The sequence below is a fragment of the Emydura macquarii genome, unplaced genomic scaffold, assembly GCF_026122565.2.
Source record: "Emydura macquarii macquarii isolate MOO-44397 ecotype Brisbane River unplaced genomic scaffold, CSIRO-AGI_Emac_v2 contig_1253, whole genome shotgun sequence".
Taxonomy (NCBI): Eukaryota; Metazoa; Chordata; order Testudines; family Chelidae; genus Emydura; species Emydura macquarii.
In genome coordinates this window covers 69,067,905-69,095,375 of record NW_027131390.1, presented here as the reverse complement: position 1 = coordinate 69,095,375, position 27,471 = coordinate 69,067,905, and the positions used below count along the sequence as shown (strand labels likewise).

The 27,471-nt window shown below is 36.7% G+C and overlaps 1 protein-coding gene across 1 annotated transcript in view; it reads left to right on the top strand.

The window, feature by feature from the left end:
* ITGA4 (integrin subunit alpha 4) overlaps positions 1-27,471 on the top strand; it is a 54,212-nt gene that overhangs the window by 8,129 nt on the left and 18,612 nt on the right. The window contains exons 3-17 of the mRNA XM_067549088.1: positions 1,250-1,356; positions 1,459-1,588; positions 3,280-3,347; positions 3,960-4,089; positions 6,930-7,015; positions 7,343-7,405; positions 7,525-7,662; positions 9,593-9,704; positions 14,363-14,457; positions 15,408-15,498; positions 16,288-16,333; positions 16,707-16,861; positions 20,985-21,139; positions 24,381-24,530; positions 25,460-25,536. Coding sequence (XP_067405189.1) covers positions 1,250-1,356; positions 1,459-1,588; positions 3,280-3,347; positions 3,960-4,089; positions 6,930-7,015; positions 7,343-7,405; positions 7,525-7,662; positions 9,593-9,704; positions 14,363-14,457; positions 15,408-15,498; positions 16,288-16,333; positions 16,707-16,861; positions 20,985-21,139; positions 24,381-24,530; positions 25,460-25,536 — 1,603 coding nt within the window. The remainder of the gene's footprint in view (positions 1-1,249; positions 1,357-1,458; positions 1,589-3,279; positions 3,348-3,959; positions 4,090-6,929; positions 7,016-7,342; positions 7,406-7,524; positions 7,663-9,592; positions 9,705-14,362; positions 14,458-15,407; positions 15,499-16,287; positions 16,334-16,706; positions 16,862-20,984; positions 21,140-24,380; positions 24,531-25,459; positions 25,537-27,471) is intronic.

The window sequence follows — 27,471 nt, the reverse complement described above, 5'->3', positions numbered from 1 at the left end:
AATTTAATAGCCCTTACACCAGTATTTTACAAATAAATGTAAGCCTGGTGCAAGCCCATTTGCATCCATTAATGTCAATATGTTTCTGTTGTAATCACTGATCTGTATTAGAGCCCTCTGCTGGCTAATTTATACGTGACAGAAAGATTCTGTGTTTTGTTGGTGGATAAAGGATTTAGTTTGCTCTGGGACAGATGAGCACAAGTCTTGTTGAAGTTTTTTATTCCAGCTATTATACAATATTTGGATAGGAAAACAGATAGCTTAGTAGTTTTGGTTAATCGAACAGCAAAATGCTATCTGAAGATATTGAAATGAAACACAGAGTAGTGTATTATGTCATGCGCCCTTGTAAGTAAATGTGTATGAGAGACTTTTATAAAAATGTGTGTTTCCAAATGTAATTGAGCCTTTCAAGCAGAATTTAATATTTTAAAAATTGTAGTTCTTCCTCTGTAAAATTATTCTTTCAACACATACTAGCTTGTTGGCAGGAAACAAGAACTTGCCAAAAATCTTTTATAGAATTTCTCTAAGTCCTTCTGTTTGTAAAAACTGCTCTCTGACATTTAAAGAGAAGCAAACTAGAAACCACCTTTAAATAATTGCTTGCATTCAGTATAAAGAGTACTCAGAGCACAGGAGTTTGATCCATAATGGGTTCACATCCAAAATAAAGATTGTAGTTATAGACATTTTATCAGAATAGTAATATATGATAGACCTGATTTCTAAGTGCTACATGAAATTGAAGCAAGAGTAAAAAAGGGGCAAGTAGAGGAGTTATTTGGAGCTACTGACTGTAGGCTAGAATTCAGGTCCTAAGGCATCATGTTATTGCATAAAGCTCTTTTGCGGTTCAGATTAGAATACTGCAGAAATTTTAAAAGGAGTGCTACATCATAGTAGGCTTGTGCTCAGCTTCCTGGTTTCTTCAGATTCAACAGAGATGATCACACAATCAGAGCTCAATGACTAAATAAGTCCTGTTCACACCTAACATGCTGTATTTAGACTTGGACATATTATATGTATACCATACCTTCATTTCTGAAAAAATATGAACTAAATATCTGTACATGGAAAGTCCTATACAAAATATATATCTGTATAAATTCTGCTGAACTTACACTGTTTAATATAATCAGCTAGGGATCAAGTTGTGTAAGAAGAAACTACATAGAATTTTAGTATTTTTCCTGTGTTCAAGATGATTGTCATAGGTTTTGTTTTGGTTTCTTTGCTCTAGGCAATCCAGCAGGAGAACATTGTGGAAAGACCTGTTTGGAAGAGAGAGATAATCAATGGATGGGTGTCAGCTTGTCCAGGCAACCAAGAGAAAATGGATCCATTGTTGTATGTATTACCTTAAGTACTGTATGCATTTTGTTGTACTAGCTTTAAAACTTTTACATTTTCTTTTCACATCTTGGTTTTTTTTTTTCTTTATATATGCAGGCCTGTGGACATAGGTGGAAAAATACATTTTACATAAAATATGAAAACAAACTCCCTAATGGTGTTTGTTACGAAATTCCTTCTGATTTTCGAACACAACTGAGTAAACGAATATGTCCTTGCTATATAGGTAAGCAGAGAGTTTGGTCATTTCTAGGTCATGGTAAGATAATATACTACTTAATCTGAAGAGGTAAAAGAACAAATATGCCCCTGAATAAAAGAAACAATGTGGGGGTTGTGGACACTTAAATTGTTCTGTTTTTTGTCTTTGCCCCCCACCTGCCCTGGGCAGGCTTTCTGCTATTTAGGGTCTGCAGACTGGGTTCTGAAGACAGAAATCTGGCCTATGGACTGAACTTTCTGGGGAAATTTTGATCACTTTGAAGTAATGTTGATTCAACAGCTGAAAAGGGAAACCAGCATTACCCAATGGGCTGGTCTCCTGCAGGGCATGCTTTCTTTATAAATAGGCCAGTGCAGCCTCAGTTCATCCCTTTGCTCCATCCACCTGCTCAGCAGGTACAGCACAATGTCTGAATTGACTAGAAACAGCACCCTCTGCTGGCTGCTCCCTCTTCCTGAGCATCAGACACTGTTCTCAGTAGCAGCCAGTGTTGCCTACTGTCCCACTGACACATCTCCTGAGTCTATCTCCTGCCAGGCCTAGTTTCTCATGCAACCTGTAGCCTGCAGAAAGAGGCTTCCTTCAATGCCCCTGTGCAGTCTATAGGGGAACAAGTGTGAGAGGAGGAAGGGACCCAAGATGGAAATGGAGGCCTTTATGCTTCTCAGCAACCTACAGAGAATCCCCAGCTCCGGTGGTACTTTCCCCATAACTGAGGGAACAATATATCAAAATATCTAGTGACCCTGTCACCAGTTGAGGCAGGGAAGAGCAGATAATCTCACAGAGAATGATGAAGAAACTTTCCAGCATCCCTCCCCTGGCTTCAAAGACTGCTACGGCCACCGGCTGGATCATCCTTCCACCTCCCATGGTTACTGAGTGAAGGGAGTGGGAGGCAGGTAAATGGAGGGTGAGTGAAATGAAGAGAGACTGAAGGGAAAGTGTTAATAAAGAAAAGTAAGGAATTGGAGTTGGAAGCGCATGTAAATAAGGAGCCTTGCAGAGGAAAGACAGAAAGACAGCCATAGGGGATTGAGATTAAAAACATGAGAAAGGAAGGATATAAGAGATGAAAGAGATGGAAAGTGGGACCAAGACACTGGTATCTCCAGTGAAGCCCTTCCAAAGATCTAATGGAGTGGCAGGAGAAGGCAAAAGAAACCTTGGCTGACCACAGATACTAGCAATGGTGTGATAATTACAGCTCTATCCTCTGCATGTACAGGATTCCCAACAGAGATGCTTGGTGCAGGTGTCATGAGAATGCTCATGAAAATAGTTATTTCCGGCAGATTATGAATGAAGTTGTAAATGTAAATGGGGAGGGAAGAGGGAGTGTTAAACCTACCAGCATTTGTTATTCAAGAAATGTCTGTAGTGACTTTTCACTTTGACATGCTGTGTTCATGGACTGACAAAAACTAAAGGAGATTGTTGCCTTTTTAGAATCTATAAAGCCAGGCTTCAAAACCTATCTCCAATCAAGTAATGCATTTTGAATGGGACAGTTTTCTCAAGTTTTTTATTATTCTTGTTTTATGAAGCTGAAGTCCATGTACTTTTTCCAGCACTGGAAACCAGTGTATTTTACTTATCTCTACTGTCATTTCAGAGAGCTGCAGAGAAATTCTGAAACACTCTATTTTTCAAGATGATTGAAGACCTTAAATCATTTTTGCTTTTATATTCAGATCATATGCGAAAGTTTGGAGAAAGCCTTGGGTCATGTCAGGCTGGGATGTCTAGTTTTTACTTTGAGGTGTGTATTAAACAAATCAGTTTCCTATTTCAAGTTTAATTTTCTGGAGAACATCGTACATTTGTGCACTGTCATGATATTTTATCCTTTTTAAAATGAAATTTGTTAAAGATAAGAGTTTTAGGTATATAACAATTTTCAACATGCCAAGACATAATTTATCATGGCACTCTCTTTTAAATCCAAAATTTATTTTTATTTTGAAAGGATGTGAAGAATATAATAGACCATATTTTATATTATTCCATTCAGAATAACTTATTGAAAGTCATATTAAACACTAATAAGGCTTACATATGCTCTACAGTGTACATTTCATGTCCTACCTGAGAATATGATTTCTAAAATAGTCTGCTGAGGGGGAAGGATACCTTTTTTGTGGCTTTCTTTAAATTGCTCACAGCTCAAAGCTTTTAGTAGGAAAAGAATAACCATATTTTAAAAAATGTACAACATTTTATATATGGTCTGACTTTAATGCACTGATATTGGGTCAAATACATCTCCAGCGTAATTCCATTAACTTCAGGGTAGTTATACCAGGAATGAATTTGACTCATCGTGCTTATCATTAAGAGTTTAATAAATAAACATAATACTTTTTTCTTCCAGGATTTAATTATAATGGGAGCCCCAGGATCATATTATTGGACTGGTTCTGTCTTTGCGTATAATACCACTGCGAATACTTTAAAACATTATACAGATTTGAAGAACCAAGTAAAATTTGGAAGTTATTTAGGTATTTAAAATATTTTTATTCATCTGTTTTGCTGATTCCCTGGCCTATACAACTGGGTATGAAATGTCTTCTTTGTTACACCCAGGAGTGGCAATATTGCAGACCTATCTTTTTAAAATCTCACTTTTATTCTTTGTTCCTCTTCATTCTTCTCATCTGAATTTCTTCAAACATTTATTTCTGAACTGCTTTATCTTAATTTACAATAATTTCTAGTCTTGTTTGGTTTAAAAGAGAGACACTTAAGACTGCAATGTTTGTAAGGACTTTGATCATAAATGGTTTGTAGACTTCACTCAGCACTACAGTAAGAAGATTTCATGCAATATTTAAGATGTTTAATAACAGGCTCAATCATGGCTTTGCCATGAGCTTAGAGCTTGTGTGTTATTGACTCAAACAGTCACAGACCTCCTCCCACTTCCCATGTTGCTCCAGGGAAGGAGTGAACTGCATTAGGTCTCCGTACAGCACAGCATACGTTTCCAAATGCACTGGTGAAGCTACCTTGGCCAGCATATTGGGGCAGCAGAGAGGGTCTGCCCAGTCCTTACCATCCTGTCCACCTGCCTGAGAATCCTGACTGCACTGCTTTTCCTGTTGTAGTCCTTCATACCATGCTAGCTGGTTCACAATTTATTCCTTGCCCTGGGCTTCCCTTCCCAGTGTGTCCTGTCTCCTATATATCTATCTTTTAGGTTGCAGTTTCTTCAGGGCTGATTCTGTTGTCATTTTGTTTACAGTGCTAAGCACATTGTCAGCACATAAATAATAGTATTACCAATGGGGGAAGATATATTTTGTGACCGGCATACAATGCAAAGCAGATTACTATAATGAATCTATATATTTTCACTATCCTTTCTTCTGGCAGTGATCAGTGGTTGATCTCTGCTTTATAGAATTGTTATTTTCTTAATAGTCAGTGTGTAGATTATGGCATTCTGGAGTTTTACAAGAGAAAGACATGAGAAATGGGTGATGTAGGGTTTGATTTCAAGCTGGAGGGAAGGAAGGGGCTTCCGTAGCAGCCCCCTGAGGAAGAGAATACGTTTGGAAAGAAGTCAGTGAATAAATGATGTTTGGCAGGATTTCCTTTGCTGCACTTGAATAATTCTAAAAACAATAAAAAAAACAGGATGAAATTGTTTTAAAACAGGATGTGGTCTCAACGTTTTTTAGCCACTTTCTGGGGGAGTTTTACGTTATTTTAATGATTACCATTTTTAATGAAGTTGGTACAGTATGAAAGATTTGAAGCTTAGGTATGTGTATGGATATATTGTAGACATGCATTTTAATGAGTTAATTTATAATGTTTATAATACATTTCAGACAGAACTACTGAGGGATGAAGCCATGTCTAATACCAGTCCCCAAGCCACATTTCTTGACGGGTTTAGCCATCAGGGAGTCTCAAATACATACTGCTCTGATGAAGGAGCTTCTCAGAAGAGGCAGATAATGCCATGTTGGCTCCTCTTCCTTCTTTAGTTTCAGGGCCATTGAATCGTAACTGCCACTTCTTTCATTGCCTGTGCACTTTATATCTGGAGATAGGAAGGTTTCACCCACACATTACTAAGAATCCAGTGCATCTCCCATTAAAAATCAGCAAGCTCCCATTGACTTAAATGGAATTTAGAGAAGGAGCTAGGTTAGGGATATATTGCACTATTGATTCAATTTATTTCCAAGTTTTCTATTTGAATGCACCCCTCTTGTCAATATGAATGAATGAGAAACTTATTAATCGACTTATTTGTGACTTATATCATTTTGTCAGGGTTTTCCCCTGAGATTTTCGGAAATGTTCTAGCAGTAGAAAGAACAAAACACAGATGAACTGTTGTCCCAGCCTCAGAAATGGTTTGGTTAGGTGTAGAGCCTTGAGTAATAAAGGCATAAACTTCACATAGTTTTCATACGACATATGAAAAATAATCTTCACAACAGGACAAAGACCCGGAACATGCAGTTACCTTGGCCTTGAAAAAATCATTAGAAATGAATGTTTTTGCAGTTTGAAAAAAACTAACCAACATGAAAGTAAAGATCAGAGTATGAAAATTAAGGTTCATCTACTTAAGTTTAATTTTTTGTTGAATAAGTAGAAACTGGGAGTTGACCTTTAAATGATAAATGGTTTTGTTCACCCCTTATAGTTTAGAACATGAAAAGAAAATGCTGGCATAATGGGAACCACACAGCCATCTTGGCAGCTTTAAAGATTTAAGGCACAATTCTTCTCTATGATACTGCACTCCCTACTTTCATGGGAAGCTGATGGCAGTTCTGTAGGGGAGCAGAATATGAATAAACTAAATTACTCCTCGTCTGAGCTCAGCCAGTTGTGTCCCATGCTGCACTACTTGAGGAATACAAATGACCAGTTACACATAGCTACAAAAATAAGGCCTCAGTCCTCCAATAAGATCTTTGGGGGTGGACTTTTACATCCCTATGTAAAATGGATTTTTAAAATGCAAAAAATTGGAAAATAGAGGTGTATTTGGCATCTTTTATGTGATAGGTTTCTGATCTTTTTAATGTGAATTCCAGTAATTGAGAGTAAAACTTCTTATTTTTATTTATTTATTTTATTCTTGTTTATTTTATGAAAACTTATCTTTCTAAACTTTTTTTATTATTTATCTGCATGAAATTGCACTTTATTCCTTCAGAGCTCATCTGAGTGAGGCATATCTTGTATGAAAAGTAATAGGCCAATATTTTATTTTATTGTTGACAGTATGCCATAGATAGCACCTCTAAAATTATATTAATGGTGCTTGGAATCATATTTACTGCGTTCAGTTATGACTCTATTTCATGTACAGGATATGCTGTTGGAGCTGGTCACTATCTGACACGGACTAGTACAGAAGTAATTGGAGGAGCTCCTCAGCAGGAGCAGATTGGTAAAGTAAGTGGTGTTTTGTTGTTGTAACTTATCCTCTTTGGGTTGGTGCAACGGAAAGCTAAGAGAGTGGATTTCCAGGGGAACACAGAATATTGGAGCTTCTCTGAGCTTGTAGAGAAGGAATTAAAGGAGGGCCGTGCTTGTACAGTGTGCTAAGAAAGGATAAGGCAGGAGACAATGCATGACCGTATTTTATGTTGAATTGTGTGTTGTCTTGGTACCTTTTTGGATCTGTCTTTCCTCTATAGCATATTTAGAATTTTGTTTTTCTTACTGACAAACAATAAGTGCAGAAAGTTGATTGTCTCCTATGTTCTCTTCTTACTTTAGACATACATTTTTAGCATTGGGGCAAAGCAGTTAAATATTCTGGCTGAACTAAAGGGTAAAAAGGTAACCTTTTATATTATTTTGGTACATATTATGACTTCTAGTGTGTTGTCTTAAATATTTGATGACTGTTCACTTCTTTGTGTGTGTGTGTGTGTGTGTGTGTGCGTGCGTGTGCACAGCTTGGTTCTTATTTCGGAGCTGCTGTTTGCGCAGTGGATCTCAATAATGATGGCCTCTCAGACCTGCTGGTTGGCGCTCCAATGCAAAGTAAAGTCAGAGAAGAAGGAAGGGTTTATGTTTACATCAACTCAGGTTCTGTAAGTGTATCTTATTTTTTTTTAAATTAATAGTAATTCTGACTATTTAAAGTAATTCTAGTCATACAATCTGAAAAGCAGAATTTTCTATTTTGTCACAGAAGCGCTGAGATGATGCATTTGAACTGCATGATTTACAGTACACCAGTGTGTTGCACTTAGATACCACCAGGCAAACTGGGGTCTTAACTGAAACCTACTTTATGTTAGTATCAGGGAATATGGTAGAACAACAATATGATTTTTCATATGAATGTATCAAGTGCCAGCCACATATACTGTAAGTAAAGCTGGTGTTCATAACAGAAAGTGTTAAAGTAGAAGAAAGAGCAGTATGATTTTGTAATAACTTGATATGATAGTTTGTATTTACTTCAGTCTGTTTGCATGCATTGTACCCTTTATATTGCTTATAATTTGAAAAACAGATATTTTAGCTTGTTGAAAGCCATCCTTTTAACCACCAAGAAAGGAACACTTTGTGAACAGAATAGGTGATGCTTCAAACTCAAACAGCTTGTAGCTAGCTGAGTGAAAGATGTGTTGTCACTAGTAGCATGCAGGAAAGAGAATGGTAGATCTCTTTATTCCCCATATTTTGGTAAATGAAATAATTGGAGTTATATATTGGTATTGACTTTTTTCTATGCTTTTTAATCAGTGGTTAAAATGTAATCACTTTTTCAATTTTCATCCACTTTGTTTTAATTTGTCAATTTTATTTTTAGAATTTTTATGTCCAATTAATTTCTCTCACATACACATCTGCCATTATTGTTTTCGGACCACTTCATGAAGATCTTGGTTATTCCATGATGCTTCCAGCTGTCCAAAGAACATATATTAAGTCTGTGAAATAGGGAGTGAACTGAGATGGAATGGGAGATGGAAAGATGGCAGCTCCCTTTTATCATAATGTTCTTTGTGATCTGTGTACTGTTTTGAATGTAGGCTTGTTATCACACACAGATGTTCACTATTATAACAAACTGGTTTCCCTTTTTTAAAAGAACAACTCTAGTATGAAAAGCAACTCTATTAACATTACAGGATCCTGTGTTTACTCTTCTAAGGGTTCTCCACTCAGTCCCTCTTAGTCATGAATGACTCCAAGACCCTCTGGTTTAGCAGTCCAGTGTAGTTTATTTACAGTGTGCAGTCCCACCACCTTCTTACAACTTGGCTAGCTGCTTCAGGAGCTTCTGCAGGCAGAGCTTCTTCTCCCCCTTCTACTCCCAGCTTCTCCTTCCCTCTACTTCCTTCCCCTGCCTGTATAAAGCCCCTGGCTAATTAGGCAGACAGCTGTTTCCCCTTCATCAATCAGGTGCAGGTGTCCCTAGCCAGTTCCAATTTACCTCACACAGTTGGGGCTCGTGTGAGAGAGAGCTGGCTAAAGAGTTGCTGCCCAGCACTTGATTACAACTCTTTTTAGAGATTTTCATGATCAATGTGGTCAATTTGAGAGAATGATTATTTTTCTAGCTACCTGCTTGCATTATGAAAATTGCCCTGTTGCTGTGGTGTATTAAAGTCAAGCTGGACTTTCAAGAGCTGGATGTTCTTAGTAAACAATTCTGTTGATTCACTAGAAGAGAATCCAGTTCCTTCTCTCTGAACTTCTCTCTTCTCTCTCTTTGGGGCGAACAAGAGTAAAAAGTGATTAAAAACATATTTGCTGAAATGAGCAAATGTGATTCTCAAAATACACAAGAATCAGGCCAATTTTATGTGTTAATTTTTCAGAGCAGAGCCACACTTTAAAGCTTCCTTTACTTGTGCAATTCAAATATCCTATTTCAACCTTATGGTTCAGAAATGTGTATTCTGAATATTACTGACTATCTTTGATAGCTTATGCACTGAAAAAGCCAACAGCACAAGTCACTGAAAATCTCTGTTTTAATGTACATTTGTTTTTGTTTTCCTTTAGGGAGCAGAGATGCTAGAATTGGAGATAGAACTAGCTGGGAGTGACTCTTATGCAGCAAGGTTTGGAGAATCCATAGCTAATCTAGGAGACATTGATAATGATGGTTTTGAAGGTATTAATGAGTATATTTTTAATTCATGACAGCGATGTAATATAAATATGAGGAATGAGTGGTTCAGGAGATTACTTACAGATGATCGGGCCTTTCATTTCTAGGCCTGTGTTTCAAATTTACTCCAGCTCCATTGTCATTACCATCTGATAGCTCTTATTCTATATGAAATAATGTTAGAACAGGTTGTAGTGGATGTGTGTCCAAATTGTCACAACTTGTTTCAGCAGAGAGGTCAAGGACTGAATGGATATGGAGGCTGAACTACCCTCTCACCTTTAGATGCAGTCCCTCTATCATGTTGCTGAGACAAGGTTGCAAAGTTTACACTGTTGTTACCTGTACTAGACCTGCTCAGAGGACAGAGAAATTCAGTCTCCGGGGCTTGCAAGCCAGCTCCTCTAAAGAGCACTATATTCATGTTAAATAGAAACAAAAACTTGAGAGCTCTTCTGAAAATTGTAATGAAAGAGTCTACTATCAACAGTCTGATCTACAGTGGTTATCATAGTATGGCGGTGATTGCTGAGGGGGCTGCACTGGGATTGCTTAATCAGGGCAAACTGCAAAGAATAGGGCAGATAATTCCCCAAAATGGTGATTATTTCTAATAATTAGATTCACCAACCCAGCAATCAAACAGCTTCTACAATACCTTACTGGTTACCCAGAAATAAAAAATACAGCTCCCTTAAAGCAATCCAGCCCTGGGCTCCCACTCAGGCAGCCAAGACAAATATGAGGAGGATTACTGAAAATTTTGTTCATCATATATAAAGTTCTACCAATCTTAAGAGATTGAACACATTACCCACCAGGTCAATGAATATTTTAGATATTCCCCAAATACACGCTTACAGCCAATTCTTATTAACTAATCTAAGATTTATTAAAAAAGAAGAGAGACGGTATTGCGATTAAAGATCATTATACATACAGATATGAATAAAGTTCTTAGGTGAGCTGCTGAGTTGCAAAACGTTCTTTCCAGAATCGGTTCCTCAGGTTATAGTCCAAATAAGCAGTCCATGTCAAATGTCATGGTAATCCAGAAAGGAGTTGAAGAGCTCAGTCTTGTGACTAAACCTTCCCCTGAGGAAGCTGAAGCAGAGCTGAGATGATAGAATCAGGGCCCTAGCTCCTTTATAGATCTCTGGCAGACTAGATAGCCTCTTGACAGTAGTTAACACAGCAGGGTTTCCTTGGGTGAAGAATGTATTTGGTTATTTTGAAGTTAAATCTCTATTTCCTAGGCGCATGCCGGTAATGGTTAGCATAAGGTAAACTACCCATCTCAAGCTGTTCGTAGGTGGTTTGTAGTAAACTTCAAAGAAAAATAAAAACAATGATATTATTACACCAAGTTTCCTCTAAATGTTAATATTCTCTTTTGATCTCTGAATCAATAGAACATAGGGACAGACAGGAGCTGTCTGGCTGCATTGTTAACCTCTAACAAGATATAGGTAAACACAGATGAATACATTCATTACCTTCTTCCAATTCTCTAACAATACAAGTCTAAATTTCAAAGCTGTAGTTTATCTAACATGGCTTGGTTAGCTATTTATAAGGAACAGCCCTTATTATCATCTCAATACTTTTCTAATATGTCTTTAAAGGTTGAATTTGGGCCATTTAGCCAGCTAATGCTTAACCCTTTTTGGCTCAGTGTCACACATGGTTTCCTACTTCTCTTCTGTCCAAAACATCACTGCTAAAGAAATCATCCTCCCCTACTGTTCTGACTATGTCACGCCCTCCTTCAGCCCTTGAACTAGCTTGGTAAGTGGCTTTCAAACATTTGGTTTGGATGGAAGGGGCTGCTACTGGGTAAATAAAATGGGATGGGAATCCCACAAGAGAGTGAGCCTGTGTAGTGCTGCCATTGGACCTACTTTCATGGCGTCGTGTCTTTGTATAGAACAGAAGCACTCAGTCTTTCCACTCTAGCAGGTAAAGTGTAGATAGCTACTCTCTGTCAGGCTGCCTGCTTGCCTGCCTTCTCTACTATGTGTGAGGGCAGAGGAAGTACTTCTCAGATCTCTTCTGGTTTCTTGGGTCCTCTTTATATGCTCAGCCACAGGTTTTGCTTTCATGCTCAAAGGTTAATCTATATGGGGATAGCTAATCACACCCAGGGCCAAGAATGGACAGGTACTAAGTGTCTTTTTACCACATCAGATTCACCCTACACCTACAACTTTGAATTTGTCTCCTTTTATTCACCTTTCACTCCCTATGCACTTCTTACTGCTTCTGTTATCTCACATTGTTGACTCTGCCCTTTCTGTCACGCAGCCCTCTAGTCTTAGAACAGTCACCCTCTTCTCATCTTCTGAGCTCCCGCTCTCTTCTTTCAAGAATCTTTCTTCCTGCTTCACCAATAATCTCCGTAGCTGCATTTTGTCCTGTTTTGTCTTTGTTTTATCTGTATTGGACTGTAAGATCTCAGGACAGAAAAAACTTCTTACTCTGTTTACAAACTGACTTCTACCTTTATGTGATTAACCCTACACAAATGATGATGATGATGATTGGTAAAATAAGGTCAAATATGCTATGACAAATTAACATTATTTAAATAAACACCATACACTTCTGGTCTATGTAGAAATCATCATGCAAATTGTAATAATTTCTAATTCCAGTAATGCTCACAATATGTTAAATGGAGAGAGGTGTACAGTCAAAAGGTGTAATAAGTAATATAGCATTTAACAGCTAATATAACATAATAGGTAACATGACATATAAAGGGTATGATAAGAGAGTTAGGGGAGATGAGACGGCAGAAGAAGAGGCAAGGCCACTTAAAACTGAGAAGGGAGAAAATGGAGTAAATACAACTTGTAAGAAACAAAACAGATGTGGCAGAGAAATATAAAAAGATCGTGAATGATGAGAGAGGCCATTTGTCTACAATAAGTGCAATGAACAACTATATAAAAAAGTTATCTTTTTCAATAGCTTAAACCCTATGAATCAATTGGTGAAGTCAGTTGGATGTACATAAGTGAAGAGTTTAACCCCAAAGAATGTATATTTAGTCTTAATAAGATAACAACTGTCTGTCATATTTTCTTCTAATCAGAAAGAGATGTAACATTTTAACCACTGAAGTATGGTACTGGATTCAATCAAAGAACTATTTGACTGAACCTAGTCAGCAGAAATTTTCTTTTCTTGTGTTTTTTGGTTTGGCGTTGCTTATTATTCCACTTTGCAGAGAATCAGATTGTTCATGAGTGAAGCCAAAAATCTGTTAATTTCCCTTGGTGCATTTTGAAGTAATGTACTCCATATCTTTCTTTTTGGATCATTTGCTCTGGCTATTTGAACAACTATGTTTGTGTTTTAGGTACTAGTCTATTGCTATTCTTTTGCATCTATACTCCCTACTGGGATTAAATCATGTAGGCATTCAACATATTACTTTGTTTAAAGCCAGTTACTTTAATTTCCCTGTTCCATGCCCATACAAGCATGTTAATCAGATATTAAGGACATTTAAAGGGAAAATTGACTTGTTTTAGACAAAGTAATACTATATGCCTTGTGCCTTAGAGATTTAATCCTTGCGGGAACAACAGAGTGCAGCAAATGGATCATAGTTTTAGAAATGGAAGGAGATCTTTTCTTTTTAAGGGCCACTGATCATTTTCTCTGTCACCCATTATAACAGTTTAAAAGCCAGATTTAGCTTCTCTGTAATCAGGCACAACTGCATTGACTTTGATGGAAGTACTGTTTGAAACAGGACTAAACTATTGTGCTTTAGAGAACTTTTAGTTCCATGGCCAGCTAGTGCACACCAGGATTTACACCTCTTTGATGTGAACTAATGCATTCTATAGACAAACCTTTCACAGGTGAAGGGCTGATCCCTTCACACTTACATTGAGTCCTCATCCCATCTGTTGTCACCAAAGCTAATGTACCTCAGATAAACCTTGTCTAGACAGGCATTTAGATTGAACTGTTAGTGTAGAACTGGGCAGAAGCAGTAATATTGATATGCCTCTTTCTTTACACTCTGATTCCCTTTTTCAGACATTGGATATTTCCATGAGCCCCTCTATTTCTTCATGGAAGAATGATGTATACTAAAAAAAGGCAAGAGCGAGCCTTCATTCTGAAGCATTACAAAAAAATGGGGCCCTGAAATCAAACTTACTAGGATGAACCCTGTACCTGTGCAGAGCTCAATTGAGGTTTCACGCAGATGTCTCTTATAGTTTGTCTGATTACAGGACCAGGGCTACATTTGTAAATATTTTATGTAAATTACAGCTATAAATGGATCTTTATGTGTTATAGGACCAATCTAACCTGCTTCCTGTGCTCTTGCTGAATAGTTTATAAAATTTAGAACCATCATACTTCACAACTGCTGTGCTGTAAGCCATTTTATAAACTTGTAAAAGCAATATTTGACTCCTTAAATATAAAAATATCAACCTACACTGTCTTCAATACATGAAATATAAACAAATTCAAAATGAGAACTATATTTCTTGTTTATAAACACATTTCTTGTTTATTGATTACATACCACTTCCCTGTATTAAAATACCTTTTGACAGCTGCCATTATCCATATTTAGACCAGATTTATAAAAAGTTATGATTTTATTTTCCATTAAAATCATTCTACAGATGTAGCTATTGGAGCACCACAAGAAAATAATCTAGAAGGAGCTATTTACATATATAATGGCAGGGAAGATGGGATATCTTCAACCTTCTCACAGGTATGGCTTTCTTGATATTGTCTTAAAAATTGCAGTAAAGAAAGTTATTTAAAAGTGATTGAATTTAAATTTCATTGGGCATATCTATACTTAAGACACTGCATTGGCGCAGCAGCAATACTTAGGTAAAGATGCTTCTATGTGATGGGAGAGCTTCTCCTGTTGGGATAGTTAATCCATCTCTGTGATAGGAGGTAGCTGTATCGATGGGGGAAACTCTCCCGCCAACATAGTGCTATGTACCCTGGGGGTTAGGTCGGTATAAGTACGTCACTCAGGAGTCTGGGTGTTTCTAAATATATTTTAAAACATTTGAGTTTTTGAATTTCTGACCTTTCACATAATATATAGTTTTTATTTTGATCTCAATCTTGACCATTTTTGCATATAAATATTTCCAGAATTCTATGTTCAACAGAGATTGGTTTTATTAGCATTTCCACTGCAATCAAGGCATATATGACAGTTCTGGGTTCATGCTCACCATGGATATTTGGGTGACCACTCCCTGTTTATCGACTGTATGTGTCTGGGAGTGCCAAACTGTTTGCCCAGGTCTATTCAATGAACAGGAATGGGAAATCCTGCTTCTTTGCTACCCTCTATTTGGTGATTCCTCTCAAGGAATGGGATTTAGGTCTCTCATTTAAAGCACCATACCCTTCTTATAACAACTATGTACATACAATGGAGAAATCTGCTTCCCTTCCCCCCAATATAACAGAAAGATCTGAATTTTATAGTTCTTAGGCAGAGATTACAGGATATAATATTTGCAGCAAAGGAGCCAATATTGGATTCAAATTTACTTAAACCAAAATCAAAAAGTGATTGGGATAAGGTGCAGGTTGGTTGCGCTAAAGTTTCCCATTGGTCACCACCTAAATAAATCCTACTTAGATTTTTTTGGAAAAGCTCATTTTCATTTAGGTCAGTCCTTTATTTTTCAGAGAATACAAGGACACAGAATCAGCAATACTTTAAGCATGTTTGGACAATCCATATCAAGTGGCATTGATGCAGATAACAATGGTTATCCAGGTGAGGTAAACCGTTGTTTCTATTTTTCCTGTGTAAGGTAGTATAAATTAAATTACATGTAAGATCATGGGAAACAAACCAACCACGCTACTCCACATTCCTAACATAAATGAAGGAGCAAAAACTGTAAGGGCCATCATCATCATAATTTTGGAAGAGAAAAACAGCTGAAAAACTGAGGTCAAGGAAGCAGCCTTTCTGTGGCAGATTAATTTCTTATTAATTAAAGATCTCAGGCTTAAAATTAAATTTGTAGTACAGTAAAAGAGGAAATAACCATAATATCTGTTCGTAGTACTGACTTTTTAATGGTAGCCACTGTAGTACTTCCTCCAGTGATGTCACAATCTGTTTATTGCATCACAGTTTTTAACATGGTGATTACTCATGGTAGTCATTGAATTATGGGATTTCTAAATAAATTGAGAAAGAGGATCTAATGTTTGTACTGATAATCAACTTGTCTTGATAATCAACAAAGATAGTAAAGGAATGACCAGGAGCAAGAAGTGCAGTACAGAACTTGTGGCACAGAGGACTGGAGGTTTAAGGTTTGGCAGCCTCCGGAAGCTGCCAGATGGGTGGCCCCATTGCTGATATGTCCCTCTTGGCTCAGCCATGGCCCTTATGCCTTGGCTTGAGAGAGGGTCCTTGGAGAAAAAGCTCCTCAGTTGTTTTAGAGTCCCTTTATGCCAGAGAGTCCAAAAGGTGAATGTTTAGTAAGGAGCATATGCCTGAGAAGTGAATCTTTTTGACTAATGATACTCATCAATCTCTTTTTTTGTACAGATGTAGCAGTTGGTGCCTTCCTCGCCGATTCTGCAGTGCTGCTGAGGTGAGGCTGATATATTTCAGTGCTTAAAAACAATTGGACTTAATTGTAAATTATGAGATGCAATTAAAAAATCTGCAATGTGCTAGTGACCTCTTAATGCTCTTTGTAGTGTTTTGAACTTCAGTCATTAAGCTCTAGAATTTTATTCTACATTGATATTTAAATAAACACCTCTGAGCAAAAGGAAAATGTCATCCTGAAACTTCTTGGAGCAATAAAACCCTCAAATTCAACATGTAAAACTCTTTATTCTTATAGTGTATAAATTAAGACACTATTATAAACCTTATATTTGAAAATAACAAATGTGTGCAGAGGTAATTAAAAATTAATGTTGAAGCATTTTGTGACCATAAACCTTTTGTATTCTTAGAACAAGAGCAGTGGTGGTTGTTGAAGCTTCTTTAAAACATCCTAATGCAGTAAATCGAACTAATTTAGAATGTGTGGAAAATGGCCAACCTGCAGTGTGTGTGAATATAATGCTTTGCTTTACCTATAAAGGACGAGATGTCCCCAGTGATATTGGTAAGCTACTTGATAAATATTTTTATTGAATACATAGATCAGTTTCTATATGTAAAATATGTTACTATTTGGAAAATAAACAAATGAAGTATTTAGTAAGCCACGAATCTGAACACAGTAGGTATCAATATGAAAAACCATTAAAAAGCTGGCTAGTAGGATTAAGGAAAATTTAAAATAATTCTTTAAATATATATATGAAGCAAAAGAAATCCAAACAGTGGTATAGGTCCAATACTAGACAAGGATGGTAAATTAGCAATTCTGATGTAGAAAAGGCAGAATTCAATAAATATTTCTGTTCTGTATTTGGAAAAAGAGGAACATGTATTCATGTTTTAGAGTGATAATGAAATACTTTTTTGTTCCACCATCAACTTGGAAGAATAGAAAACAGCAACTATTAAAATTAAACATCTGTAAATGGGTTGGACTGAATAATTTGCACTCAAAAGTATAAAAACAATTGCCTGAGGAGCTCTCTGAACCATTAATGTTGATGTTTCACAGATCTTGGAACAATGGAGAGTTTCTGTTGACTTGAACTAAAAAAATTAACACCAATTTTCAAGCTGGTTGAAAATAATTATCAAACTTATTTTTGATGAGATAAAGATGATTGATAAGGATAATTGTGTTGAAACAATGTACTTAGGCTTCTTAAAGACATTTGACTCAGAGCTTCATGACATTCTGATAAAAAATAGCACTCTACAAAATCAATGCATCCTATATAATGAATTAAAAATTTGGTTAGTTGATAGATCACAAAAAGCAATTGTAAATTGGGAATTGTCATTAAATGATCTGGATGAAAATACAGAATTATTGCTCATAAAATTTTCTGATAACATAAAAATTGGTGAAGTAATAAATAATGACAGGGACAGATCAGTTCTACAGACTGACCTGGATCGGTTGGCTAAGCTGCCAAATGTAAGTTCATGCATATAAGAACAAAAAATGTAGGTCATACTTAAAAGATGAGGGTCTCTATCCTGGAAAACAGTATCTCTGGAAAGGACTTGGGAATCATGGCAAAGAACTTATTGAACATGAGCTTCCTCATATAGTGCTGTAGCTAAAAGGATGAATGTGATCTTTGGATGTATAATCAGGGACTATCAAGTAGGAGTAGGAAGATATTACATCTGAATACACTATAAATGACATCATTATTGGAATACTGTGTCCAATTTTGGTGCCATCGTTTCAGAAAGGATGTTCACAAATTGGAAAGCTTTCAGATAAGAGCTATAAAAATGATTTGAGGTCTGGAAAACAAGCCTTAGAGTGAATGACTAAAGAATCTCAATCAATTTAGTTTATTCAAGAGAAGATTAAGAGGTGGCTTGATCATGGCTTGCAAATCCCTGCATGGGGAATAGATTTCTGATAGTAGATGGCTCTTTAATCTGCGCAAAAAAAAAAAAAAAAAAAAAAGGCGTAACAAGATCTAGTGGTTGGAAGCTGAAGCTAGACAAATTCAGAGAAGAAATAAGGCACTGTTTTGTAACAGCAAGGATAGTTAATCATTGAAACAAATTATTTAGTGAAGTGGTGAATTCTCCATCACTTGAAGTCTTAAAATCAAGACTGGATATTTTTCTAAAAGATATGCAATACTTCAAACACAGGATATAAGCTTGAAACAGAAATTATTGGTAGAAGTTCTTTGACCGTTTTTATGCAGGAGATCGGATTAGGTAATTATAATGGTCCCTTCTGGCCTTAAAACCATGAATATTTCATTAGCTACTCATGAAACATGACTACTAAAAGAAGTCACATACATTGTATCGGAGGGGCAACACTATAATTAAGGTTGTAACTAGTTTTTTATTAATATGCCTGAATTTTTACCCTTAATCATCTAAACAAATAAAAGCTGAATAAAATGTATCATAAGTGATCTCTAGTTGCAGGAGGGTTTTTGAGAAAACTTCTATCTAATCAGGCAAATTCTTTTTGAGATATGGAAGATTAAAGTCCTATTAAATTTTCAAAAAATTCAGAATTTTTAATTTTGGGGGGGCAAAGGAAAAGACATCTCCAAAACAGAACGGTCTAAAGGCTCTAAATTTGTTTTATTCTTCTGTTCTCAATGAGAATTTGAGTACTCAGGGAATGTTTCATTATTTATTTGGTTTGGTTATTTATTATAGTCTTTTGAAATGAACTCCAAATTTTCTAAGGCACACATTTGCCCTACACCACTGAATCATCATACTCCTCCTGAGTTTAAGCAACTTGGTAAATCCTTAGGACCAGCTAGGTTAAAGGACATAGCAGAATTGTCTATGTTAAAGTTCTTAAAGAAGTACAAAGGCAAAAGCAGTGTAATGGAGGTGAAGGTAGAACTTTGACTTGCTAGACTTTCTGCTTGTCACTGCTTCATAATGACAAAGTCTCCAATCCAAACTCCTTCCCCTCTGCCGAAACATGCTTTGTGGTCTAGCACGAAGCAATATTACACTTTCTACACTTTTCTAATGTCCCTTCATTTGCATAGTGCATCTGCAGTCCGATGTTTCACTTTGTATAGGGACCCACAAAACCTAGCACCAGATTTGCCTGCAAGTTTCCATGCGCAGGGTCAGTTTGATTAGTCCTGGATTGTCACATTGCAGGCAGGTAGGAAATTAGTGAAAAACTAATATCAACAATCAGTGAAGACCCATACTGGCTGACCAGCAATAACATGGAAGCGTCCTCATCCAAGGCATTCCTGGTCAGAAATGTTTCCCATTACAGCCTTCCATATTGCTATGGAGAAAATGCAGTATGAGATGCTGCCAGCTTTGATGATTGTATGCATTGCTCTTCTCTTCAGTCAGTTGGGGGAGGAGGGAGGGGGGGGGGGGAGAGAGAGAGAGAAGCAGCATTCAGAAGCGCAGAACTTGGAATTGGAATTACAGAACTTGAGTTGGCTACATTTAATTTTACTACACAAATCCCTTTGTTATATGATTAAAGCATTTAATTGTGTTTTAACATATAAAATGGTAGAAAAATAAGAAGGGAGCTACATAAATAATACTGATTCTTTAAATATGTATAATTGCTTTGAAAAGTCTCCATGGGATTGAGAATTCACATGATGAACCTATTTGAAACAGCTTTTTTCCTTTCCAAATTTGACTAGATAAAAGCAGTCATATTTCTTTTTTATTGGAAAGAGTTGTTTGAAGAGAACACAATTACTATATTAAGTGAATTGAAATGCTTTAAAAATTGAAACTGTTTGTGTCTCCACTAGGAGAATAAATAAGTATTGTAAGCATAACTAATAAATATTTAAGGGTGAACTGAAAGGTTTGGAGTTCAGATCCCCGTCATTTCACGTTTGTCTGCAACAGTCCCCAATTCAGCATGCTTAAGAGTTAAGCACTGGCTTAAGTATTCTTGTTGAATTCAGGTCTTGGGTAATAGTAATGGCAACAACAGGAGGAAGTACAACAGATCGAGAATACCCAAACTTAAGTTGTGACAGAAATGAAGCAATGAAGTATTAAAACAATGGTGTTTTAAGTTTGCTTGTAATTTGATTATCCACAGTGTTCAATTTGTGATTTAGGATCTTATGCTTTTTTGTATTTATTTTAAACTAAATTACTGTCATTGCATCTATTCTCATCTATTGTTTGCTGATATATTAATACCAGCTCTGTGACTGACTGACGCTGGGTTTCCTCGGTCAGATTCTAGTAGATAAATATAAAAACAATGCACCAAAATCAGTCCTGGTGTAAATGCATGCAACTCCACAGATTTCATGCTGATTTCAGTGGAGTCACAGGCTCATATCAGGGATGATTTTGGCTCTGAGTCAGAGGGGAAATAAATTTAAGAGAACCCATTATGTATCTTCGTGTATACATTTTCTTTTAAAAAATAGTGGTTATAATTTTTTTCTGTTAAATTATAGCTTTGTGTTATATTCCGGAGATTTAAGAAAAACATTTAGCATGCTGCTCTCTAGAGCATTTTGAGATGGACATTATGGAGTCTGCTGGATACATTTGTATGTGGTGCAGTATAACTCTGATAAAAAAATTAGTGAAAATAAACTTTTTCAAAGATACTCTTGTATAAGCCTTTTACTTACTTTTTAATCTTGCAGTACTGCTTTATCATCTAAGTGTAGATGTAAACAGAAAGACAAATACTCCTGCAAGATTTTACTTTCTTTTTAATGGAACATCAGATATGATTTCAGAAAGTATAGAGATTTATAACAGCAATGTTACCTGCAAAAGTCATCCAGCATTTTTTAAGGTAATGTAACCTTTAGTATCTATTTTGTTTGTTTAATACAGTAACATTGCCATATATGTAAGGGGTATCTACCGACTTTTTAAAAGTTTTTACATAGTCTCCAATTTATGATACCCTCACAGAAATTATAAAATGAAATGTCTCTCCTAGCTGATCATAACCTTCTCCATGAAGTAAATGTTGGTTCCCTCTCCCTTCCACCCCCCAACCTTCCCTCCTTTTGCTGCTTAACAGATAAGTCAGTGAGACTACTTATGAGACTAGTGTCTTGACTGTTTGTAAGCGTGTGCCAGCATCTTTAATGTCAGCAGGAATGTGCAGCTATTCACATTTATGCAGATGTCTCCACTAGGACAATATATGCATTCCTATATTCAGGGTGATAATAGGATTTAAAAAATCTTGGCAGTTATTTTTACGCTCTTTTGACCCTGTTTTTGGGAAGAGAGGCAGAGACAGATGGTGAACGTTGTGGCTACTAAGAAGCAGTGGTGTGCTCAGAAATTTAACTGGAATTGTGCCCCCCCACCCCGGCCTCAGGAGGAGCTCGCTCTTCTGTCCCCCCAGCCCTGGCCCCGGCAGAAGCTCGCTCTCCCTCCTGTGGCCTCAGGGCTGGGAGGAGCTTGCACACCTCCCTCTCCCACGCCACCAAGGCCCTGGAGCTGGAGGAGTTCTGTGCCTCAGACAATGATTGGGGAGGGGGGTACATGCTCCTGCTGAAAAGATATTGCACAGATTCACTACAGGTGCAAGAGCATCATATACATCAACATCTAATCAATAGTGCTGGACTGACTCAACAAGTTACTGAAATAGTGTATTTACATTTAGAGAAGGTCTGGTAAAATTTTGTGGGTCACTGTACAGTTTGATTTTTGCTTAATATTTTTGTTTACACATTTTAATTTTTTTGTAACATTTTCAAATTCAATTTTAATTATTAACTAACTTGACCAAACTCCTCCGTGGTGTAACCACTCTGATACTAACAGAGAGTTACACACAGGATAAATTTGCCCCGCTGGGTCTACCATGATTTTGTTTTTTCCTTTGAATGCTCTACTTTCAACATCTGAATGTTTGCATAAGTTTAAATAATTTGATTTACATAGGTAAATAATTTTGCATGGATAGCATTAGGGGCAGCTGCTGCCTAGCTGCAGTAGCATCTAGCAACACTCTTAGTATGCTAATAAGGGGGACAGAGAGGGAGCACTAGGGTGTCCCTCAACACTTGCAGAATCTGATTGGCTGATTCTTCCATTTCTGGGGAAAAAGCAACCTATCAAAAGGGACTTCTTCAAAGGTGAGGGGTTCTCCTGATGGAACCATAGCAGCATCAGGGAATAACTGTACAGCAGGTCTGCATGCTGCCATAGGAATGGGAGCCACATTAGAAGCGTTTTTCTGTTCCCTCCACAGAGACCAGAGGTTGCCTGTATAGATCCATCTGGTAGTTTATAAGGCTATGGGACCCAAGTCTTTAGGCAAGAGTGAGCAGAAGCTCAGATTAGTGCTCAGGTGGCAATATAAAGACTAGGCCAAACATAGTGAGACTAGTGGTAATCATCATCAGCTGTACATATGGCTGGTCCTGAAGCCCAGAAAAAGGGCTGCGCTCAGCAGCCAAAAACCTGGTTGCCCAGTGGCCTAGTACAGATCTGCATTTAGAACAGTTTATTTTCTATATATAATTGAGTGAGGATAAAGGTTTCTTCTGGCAATATCTACATGTGAATTTTGTGGGAGGTGCAACTTAGATATCCCCATATTTTAATATTTAGTCCTATCTTTGCACTGGGCATGATTCTGCCACCTTTACTCACCCCGAAGAGTACATTACTTCTCAGGTAGATCTGTTGAATTCAGTGAATCTGGTCCTACTCAGCGTGAATAAGAGTAGCAAAGTCTAGCCCATTAGTAGTAGCACACGTGATGTGATCTCAGTGAGACTGTTCATATTTTACCTCACAGGACTCTTAGTTTATGGAAAACATTATGCTCTGGAAATGTATGCATTGCTTGTGTGCGGGAAGTGCTGTGATGTTGTTTCATCCTAAAGTTAACGTAGAGAAACCTAAAAGTGATTGTTTAAGATTTATATTAAAACTTCTCAGTTACCATATTCCAATTAAAACAAATAAATGGAAATTTTGTTGATAAACTGTACATGTATACTACTATGCATGCTTATTTTGTCATTTAATCTGTGATTACATTAATTGATCTCATATAAACTTTTCCCATATAACTCCATTTTTTCTTCTAAATTCTTCAGTAGCAATATCAAGACTGCTCCCATCACCTCACTGAGTCTTCTATTCTTGTATAAATAAGTGTGAATGCCTGTCAAGTACAATCTTTAAAAAAAACCATATTTATATATTTTGAGTAAAGAATAATTAATAGTGAATTAGTATAATGAAAGTAATATACAGCAGATGCAGAGAAGACCTTGTGGAAAATTATTATGAATTAAATAACATGTGATTTGGCCAAAGCAAGCTTGTAGATAAGAATTAAAGCAGTGGACAAGTAGAGGGGCAATCAGTGGCTGTCTATCTCGTATATCTAGAGAACGTTTGGTATTGTAATACTCAATGCTTCAAGCTGTTCAGTTTTCACAAGTAGATAATTTGGAATTTGGGCTTTGATTTGCAGCATTCCTACATGGTCAAGGTTTCATGTTGAAATTATCATTTATTGAGCAGTTTAATCATTGTAATACAGAGTACAAAATGTAAAGACTGGGGAACTCCGTCCCTCCCTCCCTCCCTCCCAGCTCCATAATTCTATATTTGTGTTCCAGCAGAGCTCTTTTTTAGACTTCACAGAAATATCTGATCCATTGTACCTGTCTGAGTTTGTCCTACTTGTCCATTTCCCTTCTGTTTCACTTACCCTTACTTGTAAGATGCAACATTACTAAGCTATGACCATAAAAGAAACCAATCAAAGAAAATTCTGTTGGATCTTCAACCAAACAAAGTTTTAATTACCAATTGTTTAATCATAAAATACACTCTTCAGTTATGAATTGACTGCTCTCATCATTGTTACTGAAAATTAACACAGAAGTCATGGAGAAATACAGCAAAAAAAGTATATTCAAGGAAGATGAGTTCACTTCTGTGGTTTGGGAAGTGATTGTACATGTGAAAATAGAGATAAATTTGTAATGTTTTCTTCATATACATGTCTGTTTTATATGATTAACTTATTAGGTTTCCAATTTTCATAGAAAGATGTAAGAGATATCCTGACTCCTATACATGTTGAAGCAACTTATCGTCTTGGACGTCATGTTCTAAAGAAAAGACGTGTAGAGGAATTCCCACCACTTGAACCAGTTCTTCAGCAGAGGAAAGAAAAAGACATTTTAAAAAGCAAGGTTAAGATACGGATATTTTTGTTTGAACTTCAACAAGATGAAAACACATTTTAAATCCTTACCTAAAGCAAATTTCACACAGCTGCAGTATAACTAAGGAACACATTTTCAAGATTGGAAAACTGTACATTACAGTACAATAATGAAGCATGAAAAAATTTGTTAGCAAATTTATCAGCAGCCTTTTGTTTTGAGAAACTATTCCTTTCCATCCCCCACCCTGCCAGAGCAAAAGTACTCTTATGATTTGTAACTGGCAAAATTTAAATAAGATTATTCTGTTTCTTCACCAGTAGCAAGTTTCACAAATTCAAAATAAAATTGACAGCCAGAAATGAGATATCTACAGGTTTCTTCTAACTGGCAAAATATCTTTACTTCTGCTGTATCTATTTCAGGATCCATACAGTGTTAACAAAAGAGAATCTTGCTGAGTGCCATGCTGCAATACAGTGACATCTGTGGAAGTTCAATAACCACAGCACTGACACAACCAATGCACATTACTACTATCATAGAAACCTAATATCACACAGGCAGTCTTTATTGAGATAAACTATGTTGCCTGGATAGCTGCTTCCCTATCATAGGAGACTGCAGAACTGTCCCAGGAACTTCAGTTCTGGATCTCCTAAAAGGCCTTGTCCTTGTGTGTACCTTTTAGAATTGGTTGATCATATCTCTGCTGATCCAAGAATAAGACACTGAACGTGAGACAGGATGCTGTGTCTGTTATCCTATGTACACAGCATGTGGGCAGAGAAATAGCAAGTCACCACCTGATATAGTTTCTCCTTCAGTTGCAAGGGCTATTGGGCACTCATGATGCTTAGATAACAACATGGTGATATATGCATTAGAATTACTTTGCAACTGTTTCTGTATACATATTGTTTTGAAATATTTTTACTTTTGTTGTCTCATCACAGATAGTTTTTGCAAGATTTTGTTCCAAAGAAAACTGTTCTGCTGACTTGAAAGTTTCTGGAAATCTTGCATTTCCAAAGTAAGTACAATGTGACTTCTGTCTGCTGAAATAGACTGAGTAGGGCTTTATTTCCCTAATTTAATTTTCCTTGCTATCTAGGTAAAATTAATTTGCAAAAGTAGACTGTGAGTTCTCTAAGAAAACATTACAGGATAAAAATTGGTTTCCAATGAAAGATCTTTAAACAAACAATTTTTCAGTTTTCAGAAAGTGTAATAGTAATGTATTTTATACAAAAGAACAGTTTTTCTTTACTTATAAGATATTATTACCAAAAAGCATTTTGTTGTTTATAAAATGAACATCTAGTTCTACATTTCTAATCCAGATGTAAAGAGATACATGTAACTTGCTGCATATCCAAAAGTTAGATCCCTTTTAACTGACAAAAATTAAACTCTTTCTACTGCTGTTATGACGATACTATACTTCGTGTACAAAAGGAAATACTTCATTTTTGTGGTAGCAGATTGCTGTATTTACTATTTCAATTATGAAATAAGGAAAAGAACTACTTAAGAATATTGGCTGTACTATTTTACACTAATGATTGAAGCACCAGATGGTTGGATATTATGTGTAGTTTGGATTCTTTTCCCCTAGATATACTAGCTTGCATTTTCCAAGTTAAATCTCATTTTATAACTTTTCACCCATGTTCCCAATCTCTTTAGGTCCTCTGTAGTATTTCTTGGTCCACACAGATGTTTACAGCACCTTCCAATTTACTATCATTTCATCATCACACTAGACCATTAATTTTATTTAAATGCATGACAATTTGTTAAGACTGGATCTCTGCAGAACTAAACTAAACACTCTTCCTCTGTGAGATACATTTCTATCTATCATTACCTGTTATAGTCCTTCAGCTAGTTTTCAGTTCATGTGACAGCATTCCTACCCAAGGCACTTAGAATTCTTTTTGAGTAAGATTTTTAAAAATCTGTTCATGCCTTCTCTCTCCTCCTTTCCTCAACATAAGAGTGGCCATATTGGGTCAGACCAATGGTTCATCTAGCCCAGTATCATGTCTTCACATAGTGGCCAGTTCCAGAAGCTTCAGAGAGAATGAACAGAGCAGTGCAATTATTGCGTGATCCATTCCCTGTTGTCTAGTCCCATGTGTCAGAGGCTTAGGGACACACACAGCATGGCGCTGAATCCCTGACCATCTCTCGACCATCTCTCTCACTGACAGAAGTTGGTGCAATAAAATATATTACCTCACACACCATGTCTCTCTAATATCCTGGGACTGACATGTCTACAACAACAGTGCATACATCTTATGTAATAACCATTGATGGACCTATCCTCTATGAACCTTACCTAATTCTTTTTTGAACCCAGTAATACTTTTGGCTTTCACAACATCCTTTGGCAATGAGTTCCACAGGTTGACTATGTCTTGTGTACTTCCTTTCGTTTGGTTTAAACCTGTCTATCCATTGGATATCATGCTTAGAATCAGGCTTCAAAGTCTCCTTGCAAACTCTGAGGGCTGGAGAATTTTATCTGCTGCATATCCCTGAGGACAAATCCACACTGCCAGCAAAATTTAATAGCAGTCAACGGGAGTTACGAAAGCTACACAGACTAGCTTGCGTAACTCCTGTTTACTTTGTAACTTCCCTTTAGTGCGCCTTCTTCACTGTGCTGCACTGATGGGAAATGCATTCCTGTCGACGCAATGGTACACTTTTTTTGGAGGTGGTTTTATTAGATTGACTTCCAGATCGATTGAGCATGTCTTCACTGCCGCTCAATCGAAACGGAAAAATAGATCTGACAGCAGCGAATTTGCCGCCATCAGTGTGTACATAGCCTGATACAACATGGAACTAGCGTCCCGATTAAATTTGTGTCATGATTTTTATGAATATTCAGATTTTTACAGGTTCTATTGAATTGAGCTGCTAGTTTCATCTTGTAAAACATCTGAAAATGATA